At 47.0% G+C, this 13,441-nt stretch overlaps 1 protein-coding gene across 3 annotated transcripts in view; it reads right to left on the bottom strand.

Annotated features, from left to right (window-relative positions):
- Positions 1 to 13,441, bottom strand: part of Cc2d2a (coiled-coil and C2 domain containing 2A) — a 123,905-nt gene that overhangs the window by 21,961 nt on the left and 88,503 nt on the right. For all 3 annotated transcript variants that reach the window (XM_023699587.1, XM_023699596.1, XM_004624556.2), the window contains 4 exons: positions 12,901 to 12,997; positions 12,401 to 12,499; positions 9,022 to 9,198; positions 4,304 to 4,507 (listed from right to left, as the gene is read on the bottom strand). In XM_023699587.1, coding sequence (XP_023555355.1) covers positions 4,304 to 4,507; positions 9,022 to 9,198; positions 12,401 to 12,499; positions 12,901 to 12,997 — 577 coding nt within the window. The remainder of the gene's footprint in view (positions 1 to 4,303; positions 4,508 to 9,021; positions 9,199 to 12,400; positions 12,500 to 12,900; positions 12,998 to 13,441) is intronic.

Below are 13,441 nucleotides of genomic sequence, written 5' to 3' on the forward strand. Positions count from 1 at the left end.
CACTTCACCTGAATGTGGCTGAGTGTTGTGGTTTGGAATAACGTTGCGGTGAGACTTTCTGCTGGGCCTTATGCTTCAGGGCAGGCCTGGCTGTATTTGGCTTTTTTCAGTGTTATATTAGAATGAGCTCGTCAAGTTCTACTAGAAACTTTTTAAAATCTGACCACCTTCGTGCCCCCTGGAGAGCGCAGCCTCCTTCTTTTGGCTGTGATAGCACTTCTGTTGCTTCTACCCTCTACTCTAGCTTTGCTTTTCATATCTTTTCTCCTCTCTCTCATGCCATGTCGTTGTCTTTGTTCTCCTAGTTGCAGTTATACTTAGTACTTTCATTCTTTTAAATGGTTAATCTAGAGATTAATTCCTTTGCCCTCATCTTGAAAAACATCAAAGACATTAATCTCATCAATTTTGTCTGAAGTCTATGCGTTCTTTAGAGATTTTGTTTTTTCTTGATCTTTTATCCAATTTGTTATTATTACTATGAAGAGAGTACTCACTGAGTTTTCACAGCTTTTCCTTTTTCTTTACTTAGTATTCTGTGTCAGGTTGAGCATTATCCTCTGAGAGCCTTCCTTTGTACATATGCCCTTCCTTTAATAAGATGATTGGCTGGGAGTTCTTCCAGCATGTGCGGCGAAGGCCGTCTCACTGGCTGACAGCTATTTTCTTGCAGTCTACTGAAGAGAGCGTTTATCTCTGCCATTGGTGAGTCTGTTTCCCTAACCACTTCTTTTGTAGAAAATTTGCTTTTTTCTCTCTAGTGGCTTTTAAAATCATCCTTGTTTTCTGTGGAATGTTTAGATCATGACATCTTTGTGTTTCTTTTACTTAGGATTTATTTGGCTTCCTGAATCAGACGTTTGCTACCTCCCATTAAATCCGGGGGCTTCCCTGCTTAGTCTCCTTGAGTGCTGCCCTGCTCCATCTTACACCATTTGCGTCTCCTCCCTGCGTGCCCACCACCTCTAGCCGTTCCTTTATGCCCCCTCCCACTTCCCCTTTTTTCTGAGACAGGCTTTGGTTATGCAGCTCAGGCTGGCCTTGAACTCATTTTGTAGCCAAGCTGGCCTTGAACTCAAAGCGATTTTCCTCCCTCAGCCTCCCAGGTGCTGGGGTTACAGACGTGTGCCACCATACCTAGCGTCTCTTTTTACTTTATTTTTGCCTCCACTTTTTCCTATCTCTCTGCATTCCAGGCAATTTCTTTGCATGTGTATTCCAATTTGCTAATTCCTTGTATTGCAGTGTGTGTAATGTAACTCTGTATTTAACTGTGTAATGTTTCAGTCGGCCTGTTTAATTTCTAGTTATAAATATTACATGTCTGATGTGTGTGATACTTCAAAAGATCTGCCTCTCAGTTTTGATAGTGTACTGCTCAAGTACACTTACAATTCTGCAGATTTCATAAGCTTATTAAACATAGCTTTTTAATATTCTATGCCTGTTAATTCCTGGCTTGTTGTGTTTTTGCCTAGGCCACTTGGTGGTTCAGACTGGCCTAGAACTCACGACGTGTGCCTGGCTTGCCTGAGCTCCAGGTGATCTTCTGTCTCAGCTCCCAGAGTGCTGCATTTACGGGTGTGTGCTGCTGTCCCCGGCCATAATTCTCTCTGCAGTCTTCGCAGCCAGGTTCTTCAGTTTGTTCTTCCTGTCAACTCTCACTTGCTGTGGGGTGACTTCTTTCTATCCTGACACTCAGTGTACACATGTCACTGGAACTTCCTATATCGAATGGTTTTGTGGCTGAGATTACATGCCTTTCTTCTAGAAGGATCTAGGCTTGCTTTTAGTAAATCTTTATGTATTTATTAATTTTTTTTTGGCAGAACTGGGGATTGAACTCAGGCCCTTGTGCTTGCCAGGCAATGCTTATTCTACTGAGCCATCTCCCCGGCCCCTAGGCTTGCTTTTGACAGTGGCTTGCTTTCAACTAGACTTTTGGTTGAAGTTTTTTGAGTCATACAGACAGTATGAATTCCATCCTCACATGTGAATAAAAGCAGGTCAGTGACTAGGAATTCTCAGGAAAAACTTTTTTCTCTTCTCCACCAGGAGTGAGGACTGAGGCAGCTCCAGCCCCCTGCAGAGCAGAGCCATTCCTCACCCACCCACTGATCCACTGGTCGCATCAGCTCTCTGGCGTTCGCTCTCTGCCTCTGCCAGCGTGTTTCCCACCTCCCTCTGCCTGGGGTCCCCGAAACCCAGCCCCAGTTAGTGGTGTCAGCAGGCATGGCCTCAGCTTCTCACTCTGTGGGATCTGGCTTGTTTGCTGCTTTTCTCTTTTTTTACTTCTATTTTAGCAGGGCTTTTAGACTGTTTTGTTCCTTGCAAGTACTCTGTACTGGGCAAGGTTTTCTGTACATCTGTGATGTAGGGAGCACAGACACTCTTATGATTTTCTATAAAAATAGTTTTAAAAATAAAATGTAAACATAGGGTTTAAAAAAATATCATCCTGTTTCCCAGTCACTACATTAATGACATTAGCTGGAAGACCCTCTCTCTAAAAAGTTATGGGTCACAATACTTACTTGAAAAAAACCCAACCTCCCCTGGCTTCTGGTTCTGGGAGTTTGATGGGTATGGTGCTCCAAAGGCAGTGAATGGTGAGTGGTGTGAGTGAATTTATTTATTTGTTTATTTATTTTTGTAGTTTAGGGAAGGGTTCACAGGGTATTCAGGGTCTCACTACTAGATCAGACTAGTAGTGATTCTCCTATTTACAGCTTCCCAAGTGCTGGGATTACAGGCGCGTGTCACCACGCCCAGGCTCAATCGCTATCTCAGTGCACTGTCTCAGTGTGCCCCAGGGGCAGGGCTGGCATGGCAGGCCTAGGGATCGAACCCCAGGCCCCTGCATCTGCCTGCTTGTGCTTTAAGCTGCTGAGCTATTTGGCCTGTCCTTTGTATGAGTGCATTTAATGGCTGACTGAGTTACTCTTCTCTTGTTGGTGGGACAAATACCTGACACTCAAAATTAGGGAAGGAAAGGTTTATTTAGGTCACACCTACTGGAGGTTTCAGTCCCTACTCAGCTGGCTCTAAGGTAGGGTGGCACAGGGCAGAAAGCAACCTTTCATGGCAGCGGCAAAGAGCAGAGAGCAAAGGGAATGGCAGCAGCTCAGGCAGCTAGCTGGCCTCTCTCCCCTCCTTACACTGTAATGCAAATGACCTGCCCCAGGTTGGGTGTAGCATCCACACCCAAAATAATCAATCACAAACTCCAGAAGCCGTCCCATGACTGCATGAGGCTTTAGGGGCACAACTAGACATAAACCATAAAGATGGCTGAGTAGAGAACCCCTTGGGGTGAAGGTCTCCATGCTGACAATGCTACTATGAATGGTTGAAATAAATTTAGATTAGTTTGAATTTGGTGATGCTTCTAGCATTAAGTGTACACCAAATAGTTATTCTTTGGTTATTTGTTTTGACACACAGGGTCTTGCTATGTAGGTGCAGCTGGTCTTAAACTCACTATGTAGCCCAGGCTGGTCTTGAACTCGTGGCGATGTGCTTGCCTCAGTCTTCTGAGTGCTAGGATTACAGGTGTGCACTACTATGCCTAGCCAAGTAGTCATTCTGATATAGTAGAGAGTATATGAATTCTGAAGTTAGAGGCCTTAGTTTGAATCTTACCAAGAACTAGTGAGCATGCAAAACAAAAACATGTTTATCTTAAACATTTTGAAATGCAGAGTATTTTCCATATGTTAATTTTTCAATACCCAATGAAATGCCAGGGGTAGAGTAAACCTTCAGCCATTGTTCACTGCAAAGGCGAGCTATGGATTGTTATTCTGCCTGGTACATCCAGGCTTTTCTGAAGAAAGCTGCCTTACGGCAACAGGAAGGTTCTGTCATTATGCTCTGTGACAGTGAGTTGAGTTGTCAGCTTGGTTGGCTGGAGACCCACCTTGGGGAGTAGACCTCACATTGGGGAGTGTCTGCTGCGACAGGAGGCGTCCCCCTGAGGTCCCCACTGAGCCCCTGGCTCCTTTCTCTCTGGCCCTGGTCCCTTCTGCTGCCCGCTGCCATGAGGCGAGCAACTGCTGTCAGCCAAGCCCTCTGCCACGATGGTTCTGCATGAGCGCTGACTGGGGACCGTGGTCTGAGCCGTCTCTGCTGGGAGCTGTGGGCTTCACGTACTGACAACATCAACGGGAAGGCCAACCAGCATGCTTCACCACTCCTGTCCTTGGTATGGTTAGTATCTTAAGTATCGTGGAATGTGATACAGTGGCAAAGTACTGATTAAAATGCTTCTCGCAACAGCACCACCTGGCAGTAGAGTACTTACCGCAATGGCCTGTGGGTTACTGGGGTAGGCATTCAGGAGCTCCTCAGGAGGGTTTAAAGGTTTAAGATAACGTGTAATGAAGACTGTTTTCCCACTTAGGTCAATTACTGTCGTAAAGCACTGCCGATTTGGGAACTTTAAGGCACACTCAGCTTGAAACTTCTCTGTAGCTTGAAGCAATTTTTCATCTTCCTGAGAATCAAACTTCAAAAAGAAACACTTCACAGAGTTTATATGATTACAGGAGACAAAGTAGAACATGTTCAGATTGCATGAGCTAGAGGCGTGGTTTGAGAAGTCTGATTAAGTGATTCTGTATAAAACCATCCTGACCTGGTGTCCCTGTAACTTTAATTAGTTATATTTATAATTTAAAAGTTAGACAGACTCATTAAACACAAAGTACATTCCACTTTAGGATAAAAAGAAAGCTGTGAACAGGCAAGCAGCCATCTGGAAACTATTTGGATTAATATAACAATCTGTAAAAATTAAGCTATGGCATAGTAATTCTGATGGATGAGCCCCAGCGACAGACTTTTATGTGACTGTATTTCTGTGTTGGCCTTACGGGGGAGGAGTGCTCAGAAACCAGCATCTCAGAGGTACGAGGTCTGCGTGACACATTCCTAGGGTGGAATTGTCCAGCCAGACCTAACAGTAGCTTTAGAAAGATGGCAAAGTATGAAACAGACTGAAGGAAGAGCACCCAGTTAGAGTCAACCATGTTCTTCTGCACTTATTCATCTACTTATTCATCAAATACAGTAAGTCTCTGACTGAGGAAAAGTTCTGTTCTGGAAGATGCATTCCCATGTCTGACAAAGCAAGTTCTACACAGTGTACCTGCGCAACTCTGCAACTTGAATGTTCGTAGGTCAGGGACTTCCTGTATTTGAGAAATGGCTGCAGAGACAAGAAAAGATTCCAGGCATGCCAAATACATTGAAACAATCTCCTCAGAAATAAAAAAAGGGACAGGACAGGAGGGGAGGGGAGGGGAAGATCCCTTCAAGGTATTTCTAGTCTAGAGGGGAACGCTGCTAGGCATTTGGGATCTTAGAGCACCTGACTGGCGATTCTACTGGCAAAAGCGCGGGTGCTCTGGGAACACCTACGAGCGGCGGCTGGAAGCAGAGTCCAGGAAGAATGGCGAAGCCCGCGAGCCGGCCCTGACCCGTGGCCCTCAAGGTGGAAGGCGCCAGCCCGTGCTGCTGTGTGGACCTGTGTGTTCGGTGGTGCATCCTACGCTGTGCCCGCGCATGCTGGGGCAGAGCCCGAGTGTGAGCCGGCCCTCGCCCCCTCGAGCCCGCGCCCCCGGCACCGGATCAATACTGATAGTCGCGGAAACTTGCTCAGGCCACCAGGTGGCTCTTTAAGGAGCGAGACAGGAACTCAAAGGCTAGAGAGCTGTGCAGGTGATTTAGGAAGCGCTGACAGAATCTGGACAGTTCATGATGTAGGTGGAACTGACAAGTTCACGGTTTCATTCAACACAAAACTTGGAAGATTCTTACTGGGCTCAATTGTTTGACCTCTAGGTTAATGTAAACATTTAAAGAAAATGGAAAGGGTCATCCTGCTTTCAAACAGCTGCACTGACAGCCCTGACCTACTGAAAGAATTTTCAGAGCTACACTCTGGTGAGCAGCTCAGAGGCTTCCTGGCTTTGGAAAGAGCGAGGGTCACTCCCAGGATGCAGGTGACACTCAGACTGATGACGTCTTAGATTCATGCCAGCTGAGACTCGTTCTCACAAACAAAGCAGGCCAAAGACATTCTTATTTTGGGGGGCTGCTGGGGTTTGAACCCTGGGCCTGGGGCACGCTGTGTGACCTCTGCCTCTGAACTGCACCCCGACCTGAAGTGGGACAGTCTTCGTGGAGCGCAGACCCCTCTAGTTCACTGCCGAGGTCACACGGACGCCCAGACCCCGCCCCCGCCCCGGGCCAGTGGGTAAGAGCGGCTACTCGCAATAAGCCTAGCAGGGCACTGCGGAGCCAAGCACGGGTACCTTCGTGAGCATGCCACTCAGCTATCACGGGCCAGGAAGGAAAGAAGAAGTGAAAGCCATGAGAGGAGGACTTTACCGATACAGAAAAAGCTGTTTAAAGCATTTTTGTTTTCAACCAAGACAATGTCAAGCAGATGTTCAAAGAAGTGCTCAGGAGTTGCCCAAGACGGGTGAAACTTTTTCATTAGTAAATAACCTTTTAAAAATCAGATGGAATGATTCTGCTTGGGATAGTGGTAGAGGGACAACTTGAATCTGCTAATCCTGAAAGTTTCTGTTAGTGAAAAAGCTCTAGACTGTGGTCCCAGTGGTGACAGTTGCGCTTAACTTCCAGCTTGACTTGGGAGCCGGCCGGGGGGTCAGTGAAGCACATCCGGGCACCGGGGCGTCGTGGAGGCCTCGCTGGCGTCTGCCCCTTTCTCGCTCCTGCTCCCTGCTCTGCCTCACAGCCCCCAGGACTGCGCAGCCCTGCTCCGTCACCCTTCTGCCGTCGTGTTCCTGCCGTGGGGCCAGCCAACCACACACGGCACCTCCCAGAACCACAGGCAAAAGCAAACCTTCCCTCCTCTAAGTTGTGTGTCAGGTTTGCATCTCAGCTACAGGAAGGAAGGCCGACTGATGCAGTAATTCAGGGCAAGAGCTTCCCTTTCTTGAAGAGTCTGCAGGTGAGTCTGCTGTGAGTTTCCAGCACATGGAAACAGCTCTAATATACTAGCCTTTATCACTAAAGCTGTGATTCTCAAAAAATTTAGAATATGTCCATTTTAATATTTTCAGAAGGAGAACTATATATTTTGGGTGTTGTCTGGAATATCAGTCAATATCCCGGGCTGGCCCCATGCTCCCATCAGTCCTCCTGCCTCAGTGGCTAGCCTATAATGAACAGGTTTTCCTAGCAAACTAACCAAAACCAACCCTCTCTAGAGGTCTTCGGGAAGTGCTTGCTGCGGCCACAGCGGGGCAGTGCTGTGCCGCCGCAGGCCGGCGCGCTGGTTCAGGGCTGTGGGAGGAGGGCGCTCCTCTGGGGGCTGCGCCCCGCCTGGGGGCTTCTCCAAAGGAGCCCTGGAGCAGGCACCGGCGTCCACCTTCTCACACACTGCTCTCCCGCGACTTGGGAGCTCGCCTCCTGATGGGGGACTGGCCATGCCTTTTCTCTTGTTTGGAATTCACGGAAATAGTGAACCATCCTTGGTCTGGGGCTGTGTTCTCTGTGAACATGCTTGCCGGCTTTTTCTTGGATTTACACTTGAAGACAGCACTCCAAATACTTAGTTCTCTTCCTGAAAACATTTGCATGCACATTCTAATGTTTTTTGTTTTGTTTTGAGAACCCTAGTGTTAGAGACAAACCCTAGTACATAAGAGTCATTTGAGCTATGCAGAGCGAACACAGCCCGTAATCCCTGCATTTGGGAGGCTGAGGCAGGAGTGCTGATGGGAGCTGGAGGCCAGCCTGGGATACAGTGCGGGCTTGTCTCGAAAAAGACAAAAAAAAAAAAAAAAAAAAAAAAAAAAAAAAAAAAAAAAAATTTGAATTTCATTATATTTATTTTTCCAATAACCTTTTATATCCTGCAAATACCTTCCAAATGGGATATGATAGTACTTTTTTTTTTTTTCTATGAACCAAATCGGAATGCTGTAAAAGAAATGGGAATGTGTTCCTTCTTTTTTTTTTTTTGGTCTCCATCTGAGTCTTGCTTACAAAGGAAAGCTCCAGAGGACAATGGGTGACGCTGCTATGTGGTGTGGCGGTTACCAGCTTACAGCCTTGTCATACTCACTGTGTGGACCTCCCACCTGCTTTCTAGGCTGTTGTAGCACCAGTCCCTTAAGCAATACCTGCCCTATACAGGATGTCAGTAATCCGTGTTGTGTGTCCTCAGTGTGGAGTCAGAAGCTTTAAGTCTCACCTCTGCCACATGCTGCCCGCGTGACACTTGGTCAGCTCTGTCTTACCTTCAACCACTGACCAAGACATCTGTGGTATTAAAGGAGAGGCCGTATCTCCCACACCTGACAGTGCCGAGGGGTGAGGACTCAAGCCATTTTGGCGGTGGCTGTCACTGCACTAATCTGCATCTCAGCAAGAGGTCCCCATCAATACTATTTTGCCAAATCCAAAAAAGGCAGCGTACATAAAAGCCGTACAAGTGCTGCACGTTCAGAAAGTTTATTTCCCAATATTTAAAGGTGGGGGCACAACTGCTACAAAGCGGAAGTTATGGAAGTCTTTCTAGCTATTTAAAGGCGTATTTATGTGCATATTGATTATCTAAGGAAATGAATAGTGGTAACCCATGAAGGTCACCTGGCCTTTTGATCCTGTGAATCGATTTATCACAAGGGCCCAGCCAGACATGTGAGGCCAGACATGGAAATCTACTTCAGTGTGCTTGCCAGTAAGTCTGAAAAGAGGAATCTGATTTTCTCATTTGTCATTTCTCATTTTCTTCACACTGAGTAAATTATTCTAAAAGCAGAACATGTTTATATTTGTCTCGCTTTGCCCAGAAGTTTAGGTTGCTAGCTGACCTAAGCACTGGCTCAGTGGCAGTACAAACCCACACCTGTGTCCCCTCACTAACACGCAGTCCAAACTGGAGGAATAAGAAATGGAAACTGGAGCAAGAGCCCCGCTGTGGAGTGCAGCGGTGACAGCTGCACCTTGCCAACCCATCCAGACTGCATATAAGCAAGTTACCTTCTCCCGAACGGGCTGTCCTGGCACCAGCTGCGGCTCGATGGTAATGAACAGCGTGAGATAGGAGCCTTCGCTTAAGCTTCGGACGGAATCAAGGCCTCGCTCAGCAGTCACGCTTCGCTCCTTACAGTAGCCCAGGAGAACTGGGGGAATGTCTATTTTAAATGTTCCATCAATCTGTGGAGAAGAGGTGACATAGTAAACATTCTGAAGATTTTCCAACACAGCTTCAAAAGCAAATGGCAACTTCTCCTTATATAGTGAATTAAATAGACAGTAGTGCAGCTGATGTTCAAAGCCCACCCGATCTCTCCAGCCTCATCTCCCAGGACCACAGCAGGAACGGGTCTGTCTTTTGTGATTTGTTTTATGTTCAGTTGTGGCTGTGCTGGCCGTGCAGGCCTCTCGGGTCCACCTCCTGGCCTAAGCCCCATGTGCCTCAGCTTCCTTGCTTATGTTATAAGGAGACAGGACTGTGGTGGTGAGCCAGTTAAGAGATGCAAAACACCAGTGGCTGCTGTGTGACGTGGGCTCTGTGAATGCTGGCTGGTGGCCACTCCTGTTCTGCGCCATCTTTTGCTTACAGAATTTCAATCAGTTTTTAAGGCTTGGGTCAAAGGCTTCGCCAATTTCCTATCTCCTACTCTCCATAGAGTTTGCTTCTTTCATTTGTTACGGTAGCCATTCGGCTCAGCTTCGTGGTTGTGTACCTGTTTGACATATTCTAGAGAACTGTTCTCTGCAAATACGTCTCCTTCTTCTGTATCACCTTTCTCTGACGCACAGCGGTGTTGTGAATGCCCAGTAGAAGCTCCCTGGATATGGGCTGGATGGCTGTCCAGTCACCGTGTAGAAGGAGCTCGCATAGAGCTCAAAAGGGCAGAGCATTTTTAGTCTTGTACAACCAAAACTCTTCAGGGTTGCAATTTTAAATGCACAGTTGTCCAGAGCATCTAATTTTTATTCCAGTGGATTGTCATCTAGGGACAAATTATGAAAGCCTACTTTTGTTTGTTTCCTCACATCAGTGGAATGCACCAAAACCTAACACAGTCAGGTGGTAGGGTACTCTAATGGTTGATGCACTGTGTAGATTTGAAAAGTGTAGGAGCTAAACTACATAACTCAGCAGTTCTGCATCCTGGGGTGTAGAGGACACGCCCTAGGGCAACTGTGTACACTCCAGGGTGTTGTAATGTTGGTTAATTGTGTCAACTTGAGTTTAGAAGTTTCACTAAGTAACTCAGAGGGGGACAGGGTCCTCACTTTGTAAATGTCCTGAGCCTGTGCAAGAGGAGGGAAAGGAGAGAGTGTTGAGTGCCGTGCCCCGAGAGGAGAGCGGCAACCTGCACACAGTGTGAGGTAGAAGGAGGTTAGCATCTCCATTGCTGCTTTAGCTGCTGTTGCGGTCTTCTGCCGCCTTGAACACGTGTCCTTCACCAGGCCACCCTGCTTTGCAGACAGCTGACTATGTGCTGAAACCTCCACAAATGAAACTAAATAAGCCTTTCCTTTCTTAACTTTGGACATCAGGTATTTTGTCTCAGCAATGAGAGAAAAGTAACTCAAACAGGTACAGAAGAGACAAGTTAAAAAAGTTACAGTTGAAATAACTGAGCACATTTATTCTGTAAAATAGGCAAGTAACACAGGGGGACATGCACTGCCTTCAGGTATCTGATATGTAGGGATCTGAGGCAGAGCTCTAGCCAGGTACGGTTGCTATTTGGGGGCAGGCTGCTCTTTGCACTCGAGGGGTGTCCTGTGCACTGCAGGACACCAGGCGCAAACCCCACAGGATGTATCAAGGATGTCTGCAGACATGGCCAGATGCTCCCCAGTGTACACTTAGAGCGGGGACGTGGGGATCAGATGAAACTCTTTAGAGGACAAATGTAGTGAAGCTGCTTTCCAGAGGAACACTAGAGCACATATACACACAGAGCTGAGTGCTGATTTCTCCTTTAACCGATCTTCACAGAAGCTGGTAACAGCTGAGTCCCACCTGTGCTGTGAGCCCTTGTGATTTGGGTGAGTTATGGAACCTTGCTATGCTCTGTCTCTTTATAAAATGGGGACAATAAAAACAGTCATGTTATGAGGCTTAACTGAGGTGACCCATGAGAGCCTCATATGAGTATGCAGTAAGTACCCAAAAGATTATTACTATGGCATCAGGATTCTCCTGGTTACACGTAGCTCCAGAAAACTGTAGCCGGCCCTGTGAACGGGAAAGGCAGGAAATTCACAGATTATAGCACCATCCAAGAAGAACCCATGACAGAGCCACTGGAAGGAGAAAGCCTGCTCACAGGTAGGAAGAACTTTGGGCGAGCCCTGGACATTGCCAAGGCAAGAAGTGGGCAATTCACTGTCCCAGAGGTCTGGGGTGAGTACTTCTGAGTCCCCTTCCAAATGGGACTTTCAGCAGTGCCAGCCATGTAGGCATCTGGTTTGTAAATGAAGTGCTCCTTACTTTTTTTTTTTTTTTTTTTCATTTAAAATCTATTCAAAGATGGAGATATATTTTCTTTTGGTGCATGTGACACCACTTTGTGCAGGAGGAATTGCAGTTCCCGATGATCCTTGAGGCTCCAGCCATCCCAAGCCTCCCAGACTGGACTTTTGCTCTTGGTTTTCCTGGAGACGCTGTGGTCCAGGGAGCCTCTCTCCCTACACTCATCACAGTGGCCAGAGTCTTCAGTGCCGTGGCTTTAGCACTGGGACACTGGGGAGAATCTTTGTTGGATTTTTTGTTTGTTTTTGCAGAACTGGGGATTGAACTCAGGCCCTTGCGCTTGCCAGGGAAGCGCTTATTCCACTGATCCATCTCCCCAGCCCGAGATTCAGAATCTCTAACTTTCCCAGATCAGAGTTACCGCCCTCCAAGAGCTGTCATCCTAAGGAGTCCCCTTCAGCAGAGTCGTTAATGCAGAAGGGATCTGCACACGGCACATAGGGTGCTAACAGTTTTCCATGTTTAAACAGTGCCCTGATGAAGTGTTAATGGAACACACCAGGTTCGCTGGGCCGTCAGCTGTCTTGATTATCCTGTTCCAGTTACATTCAGTCATCTATCCTGCGCTTCCACTGAAATCTTTAAAATATATTAGCCATTAACTCTAGTGCTTAAATCATTAATGTTTAATTAATGAGTCCCATGCATATCATGGGAGATCACAGTAATGACTGCTTTCTTTTTTGGGGGTTGGAACCAGGGATTGAACTCAGGCCCTTATGCTTGCCAGGCAAGCGATTATTCTACTGAGCTATCTCCCCAGCCCCATGACTGCTTTCATTCCAAGGGCTTTGTACCTATTTTCTCTTAGTTCACAGAGCTGTTCTCCATTCCCAAGGAGTACTGGCTTCAGACACTTACCCTCGCCTGGGAATATATGGTGCTAAATGGAATCTTCACACATCCTAACCAGTGTCTCTCAATCCGGGTGTGGATTCCACTCCCTCTTTCCCGATCGTCCTAAAGGAAATGTTTGCGGGTAAGAAAGCTTATTTGAGAACTCCAGACATACACTTAATTGATTTTGCAGCAAGAAAGCAGCAGAATTTTAGCTAAAAGCATGCAGACTTAGGTTAGACAGACCGAGCTGAATCCTGTTCAGACACTTACTAGCACTTTTCTCAGCAGTCAGCTGCAGCCCTAGCCTGTACTGCACTGCAGGGCTACTTTAGGATTAAATGGCAATGGGTAGGAAACATCCAGTACAGTTCCTGGAGCAGAGCAGGTGCTTCCCCATGCCACTTCCCCACGCATCCGTGTCAAGTGCCAAAGATTTAGGAGAAATATGCCTGAGTCCTCTACTGCTACTGAGGAGATGATGAGTACATCTTCCTTAGAGACATTCTTCTTAGAGAACTCACCTCCAAGATATCATGTAGCACCTCGTCAAAAACGTTAATGAACACCTCATCTTTCACCGACTGTAAGCTGGCGGTGCTGTAATCCCCATTAGGGGCCCTGAAAAATAACACAGGACCAGAGACCGCAAGAACAAGGAAAACAAATAGTGAGATGCAGATGTTAACATCTCAGCATCATCCAAGTAGAGGGGGAGGGGAGAGTGAAAGGCAGCAGCTCCTTCCTTCCTTCCTTCCTTCCTTCCTTCCTTCCTTCCTTCATTCCTTCCTTTTTCTTTTTTTGAGAGTCTCCCCATATAGTTCAGGCTGGCCCTGAGCTCACTATGTAGTCCAGCCTGGCCTCTCAAGCTCCCAGTGATCCTCCTGCCTCAGCCCCCTAAGTGCTGTAACTGCAGGTGTGTCCCATCGTGCCTAGCTGTTGAGGGCAGTGACGAGAAGGTTAGATAATGTCTGCACTCTAAAGGAGGCCTCCTGACTGCAGACTGATGTGCCGGCTGCTCTCTGGCTTCTTCCGGTGAGTCTTAGCATTTTTTTTTTTTTTTTT

This window comes from Octodon degus, unplaced genomic scaffold (assembly GCF_000260255.1).
Source record: "Octodon degus isolate 3935 unplaced genomic scaffold, OctDeg1.0 scaffold00006, whole genome shotgun sequence".
Classification (NCBI taxonomy): domain Eukaryota; kingdom Metazoa; phylum Chordata; class Mammalia; order Rodentia; family Octodontidae; genus Octodon; species Octodon degus.